Below are 4,967 nucleotides of genomic sequence, written 5' to 3'. Positions count from 1 at the left end.
GCATACCGGGATACATGGAGTGGTATCTCCGTATCACGCACGTTGCAGTTCAGCCTCCTCATCTGCGCTCGAGTACTCATTCTGGAGCTAGGGGAGGTCATGATGATGCTGACATGCACCGGCGGCGTAATGCAGCTGCACTCGGTATCAGTACCGACATTGTACGGATGGGTCCCTCAGAGGCTACGTCACTAGGTGCCGGGCACCTATATGATGCTATTTCTCAGATGCATCAGGTACTTCTGGGTGATGAGCCTGGCCCGAGTACAGCACCCTCTCATTCGGATCCAGGACCCTCTCATTCGGACGTACAGCAGTACACGCGTCGACGATGGCGTCATAGGGATTGATGATGGAGCCTTTGTAATCTTTGTAAAGCCTTTGATATTAATGAAAAATATATATTTTTGGTACATTTACGTGTAATCTTTGTAAAGCCTGGCCCGTTCTATTTTACACAGGTATAACAGTGCACATAACAATCAATCTAACAATGCGAAGACAGATATTTTTTGATTTATATTGATGATGGAGTTTCAAAAATTGTACATATATAAACAATCAATCTAACTCTACTGTCTTGCCTCCACCTCCCCCTGAGGAGATGGAGTCCCGTGGGGGGTTTGACCCTGAATCTGATACGACTGATGTTCTGCCTCCACCTCCCCCTGAGGTACCTCCAAATGTTGTTCCAATCAAAGCTGACCCTGGACAAAGTTCCCCTCCAAAAAAGGCAGCAAAGCCTAAGAGGGTGCCAGTGGCAAGACCTGGCCTTGCAAGGAGAGGGCAGCCGATTAACCTCTTAACCAAGAACATCACAGAGCCCTCTTTTCCAACAAATATGTTAATCATCTGCTCAAGCTTGTCACCGTTAAGTTCTTGTACATCAGAAAGGTCTATTAGTTCCCCTGTTTGATTTGTTTGCTCCCACCAGCTCTTAAGTATGTTTCTGTTTACATCTGAAATCTCAACGGAAACAACAGTCGTCATATGTATTCCCAGCTGATGATGGAGTTTCACAGTACATGACTCTAAGAGCCCAAAAAAATTTACAACTTTCAAAAATTGTACATATATAAATAATCAATCTAACTCTACTGTCTCGCTAATTATAACATTAGGTGAGATGCTCTCTTTGAACTGTTGAATCCGTGCTTCATATGAATTTTCCCATCCGGTAGCACAAGGAAGATGATATTTTCGCCAGTTGGTCGCTACTGGCGGAACGGGATGTCCCGGCAACAAGAACACCTTCAAAATTAGAAATAAGAAAATATTAATAGCTACAAAATTATAAATAAGCAAAATTAAATAAGCAAAATTAAATATTCGCAAGTGTTGTGAACGTAGTACCTCAACAAAATGATTTCCATTTACGAATCCGATAGCGATATCTTTGCGGGATAGAAGAGGTACTGGCACAGAACGGAGAGGTAGGAAGGTCAGACATTGTTGCAACGAGAGATGGTATAGGACAACATTATAGCAGGATGCTATAAGATGACCTATGTCCGGCATAGTCATCCATCTGTCATATGGTGGACAATCATCATAATATGATAATGCATGAGTGATCTCAGCAATCGTCCCTTCCACACCATATAATGTGCGATAGTGGTCCGAATGACATTGCAACTCTTGCAATAAATCCTTCCTAACACGCACCCAGTCATCTTCTCCAAATCCCAGTAAGTCAGCTATTGCCCTAAATCCGCAATTCCCATCAGCTTTTACATCCTTGATATGCTGGATGTATGGTCTCAAGGCAGAAGAAATAGCATCAATATAGATAATGGGCGTATGTGACTGGGCTCTAGTACGAAAAACCTGCAAATAATATCAAATGATAGAAAATATGTAACAATGGCAGAACATGTCCCGTATCGGCACATCTCGGCACGGCACATCCCGTATCGGCACATCTCGGCACGGCACATCCCGTATCGGCACATCTCGGCACGGCACATCCCGTATCGGCACATCTCGGCACGGCACGTCCCTACATGTCCCGTATCGGCACATCTCGGCACGGCACGTCCCGACATGTCCCGTATCGGCACATGACATACCGGCACGGCACGGATCGTCCCGTAGACGTTGTGATACCTATTGTAAGGAAATAAATATTTGGTACTTACCTTTTGCTTGGGCCGCCTCTTTTGAATCTGAGTAGATGGATTGCGGATGGTAACTTTCTCAACACCAGGTGAATAACTATCCTGTCCAGATAGAACCAACTCAAACGCAGACGGGTCACGTCGAGTAGACGTATCAACCTTCATTGAAGCGCGCCCACGTGAACCGGTCTTCCGTTTTGCAGGCTCTAAAAGAGGTGTACTATCTGGACTTGCAATCTCTCGTAACTTCTTGATCATCTGCAATTGAGAAGCCCCATCTAACTTCTTGAATCGTAGCGCAATCAAATCTAACTCTGCATCACAACTCAACTGAATTGGCTGCACGGGGGGTAGGCAGAATATCAAGTTTCCTCCAATGAGGATCTATGCAGTCGAGAGGAATGGGTCGACCTTCCACCCTGTACCGCGCAATCTGGTGAGCACATGGTATACCATGTGTGCGTCGAATAGCGCACCCACAATTTGAATCATCAAACCCAACTGAATTGGCTCGTTTCGATTGGGCGAGGACATGATTTAACGCACTTATAGATATGAAACGCCGCAACTCTTTGAATTCAGCTGGCTTGAAGTTGTGCTGCACTACCAATAAACTCTTCTCCAATGAGGCTTTAACGGAGCTGTGCTGCAACTCAATCAATCCATGTATTCTAGTCCAAGATGACTCGAAACTTCCTTGGCTTGATCCAAGCTGCTTTTTGAGCTTTGCATGTGCACTCTCGACCCTAGTAAACAAATGAAAGTTAGATATAAGAACTGAGGCAAATTAAAATTAAATGAGTCTTTATTTGTGATACCTATTTGTCGTCACATTTCCGTAGTGCCTGCATGTATCCGTCCACGCCGCAACAAATCTTTCCTTGTATTTGCTCAGCCAAGTATCTGACACATACTGTAGTGCATCTGGATAGGTACCGAACTCTCTCTGCAGTGCACTCCAGCGATCATTATACTCGTCTTCCGTGGAGGACAGCACTAGTACATTCCAACTCATAATAAATTTATCCCATTTCTCCTTCAATTCGAAAAATTTTTTGCACTTGGCCAAAACATTCCTACTAATATGCCATCTACATAATAAATGTCTAGCAGTAGGAAATACTCTATGAATTGCATTCATCAAAGCCAAGTCTCTATCTGTAACAATCAACTCAGGCAAAACATCATCAGCTATGACACTGCGCAATCTCTCTAATGCCCAAGTATAGCTTTCTTCCCCCTCAGAATTTAAGTATACAAAAGCAACTGAAAATGTCATGTCAGTAGATGTCACCCCCACAATCTCTAAGAGCGGAAGACGATACCTATTCGTCTTGTACGTGCAATCCATTATCAACACACGGGGAAATGCACGGAACAAATCAATGCTGCCAGGGTGTGCCCAAAATAAGTCTTGCACAACATCCGTATTAGTACAATTCCTATGCCACTCAATATATTTAGCCTCTGATAATTTACCTAATAGATGTTGCATTTTAGACCTCCCGGCTTTCTCTGCAACCTTAAACCGTTGACGTACATTGTAGATAGTCTTGATAGTCGTAACATTGAGGGCATCTCTTTCCTTTAATGTGGATAATATGTCCTTTGGACGAACCAAACTCTTCGACATATCCACTAACAATTCCGTCTCCTGCTCAGATAATCTCCCTGCATATGAGTGCCCCTCCAGATTCTCTGCAGCGGGATGATTGTGCACTCCACATACGACCAGTAATATCCAATCATCCGCAGTATCCAATTTCTTTCCTCTTAATGCAAAAGGGCATCCACACTTCTTTGTCCCACAGGCAGTCTTTATTCGCTTTTCTTTTGTGGTTCGGTACGTCCCACCCCTCTCACAACCTAACGTAATTCTGGGTTTCTTAGAAATGGTACCTGCATCGGATGATTTGATTACAACAACAAAACCATTTCGCCTCCCAGCTTCACGACACCAATTACACAAGTCCTCTCTACTCTTGAAGATCTATACATTAAACAATTTATGTAAGTACACAGTTGTAAAAATAGCTCGCTAAACTAATACAAAATTGCACAATATATTATAATACCTCGTAAGTTGTAAATTCGCTTGTGTAATCCAGTACAAATTCTGATCCAATTATACTCGATCGGTTGTAGCATAGCCCTACATATAAAATAATTTATCACCAAGAATTAATGAATCAGAGGATCTGTTCGGCACAAAATTCAGCACGGCACGCGATTTGGCACGAGAAGGCTTCTGTTCGGCTGCAGAGTGCCGAACAGAAGCCTTCTGTTCGGCTGCAGTGTGCCGGACAGAAGCCTTATGTTCGGCACTGTGCAGCCGAACAGAAGCCTTCTGTTCGGTAGAGCGTTGCCGAACAGAAGGCTTCTGTTCGGCACTATGCAGCCGAACAGAAGCCTTTTGTTCGGCGATCCAGTGCCGAACGGAGCACGAACCGTGAAAAAAAAAAACTTTCGAAACAAGGTGGAACACGTACCTTTGCGGCCGATTCTTCGTCCCAAATCACTAGTTGCTTGTCCATGCTTCGAATGGGGCTTAAATCTCCTTCAAAGATCGCCTAAACGATGTAAATGGATCGAGGGGTTTAAGGGGGGTTTGAGGGGTGGTTTTTTTTTTCCTTTTCAAAACGAAACGGAGGAGGAGACGGAGGAGGAGGAAGGGGGGTGTACTGAGAAAATTTCAAGGGCAATATGGTAATTACACTAAAGGTTAGTTTGGGTATTTTTTTTTTGGTTTTTGGGGGGGTGTCCTGAGCAATCGGGGGGGTGTATTTAGAACTCCCCTGAGCAATAGGGGGGGTGTATATAGAACTACCCGATGCCCAGGGGCTTGGCGAG

The 4,967-nt window shown here is 44.1% G+C and overlaps 1 protein-coding gene across 2 annotated transcripts; it reads right to left on the bottom strand.

The window, feature by feature from the left end:
- Positions 1 to 844: 844 nt before the first annotated feature.
- Positions 845 to 4,895, bottom strand: LOC148714587 (uncharacterized). Of its 2 annotated transcripts, XM_089928774.1 has the most exons (4): positions 4,193 to 4,895; positions 2,139 to 4,107; positions 1,354 to 1,827; positions 845 to 1,251 (listed from the first exon to the last, which is right to left on the bottom strand). In XM_089928774.1, exons 2-4 carry the CDS (start codon positions 2,373 to 2,375, stop codon positions 1,084 to 1,086), a joined length of 879 nt encoding a protein of 292 aa, XP_089784900.1. In that variant the 5' UTR covers positions 2,376 to 4,107; positions 4,193 to 4,895; the 3' UTR covers positions 845 to 1,083. The 2 variants fall into 2 exon arrangements, with proteins under 2 accessions (XP_089784900.1, XP_089784899.1); XM_089928773.1 differs by having other exon boundaries at positions 2,139 to 4,895.
- Between the last annotated feature and the right edge of the window lie 72 nt (positions 4,896 to 4,967).

This window comes from Phoenix dactylifera, chromosome 2 (genome assembly GCF_051530095.1).
Source record: "Phoenix dactylifera cultivar Ajwa chromosome 2, Ajwa_hap1_PhDact_Kaust_v1.1, whole genome shotgun sequence".
Lineage (NCBI taxonomy): Eukaryota > Viridiplantae > Streptophyta > Magnoliopsida > Arecales > Arecaceae > Phoenix > Phoenix dactylifera.
The sequence above is the reverse complement of the archived record's forward strand: the minus strand, read 5'-3'. Positions and strand labels throughout refer to the sequence as shown.

Excerpts from the sequence above, each read along its gene's own strand:
- LOC148714587 (XM_089928773.1), bottom strand. The coding sequence starts at position 2,375 with ATGATCAAGAAGTTACGAGAGATTGCAAGTCCAGATAGTACACCTCTT. Across the intron at positions 1,828-2,138 it reads AGAGGCGGCCCAAGCAAAAG|GTTTTTCGTACTAGAGCCCA; the intron begins GTAAGTACCAAA and ends TATTATTTGCAG. Across the intron at positions 1,252-1,353 it reads ATGGAAATCATTTTGTTGAG|GTGTTCTTGTTGCCGGGACA; the intron begins GTACTACGTTCA and ends CTAATTTTGAAG.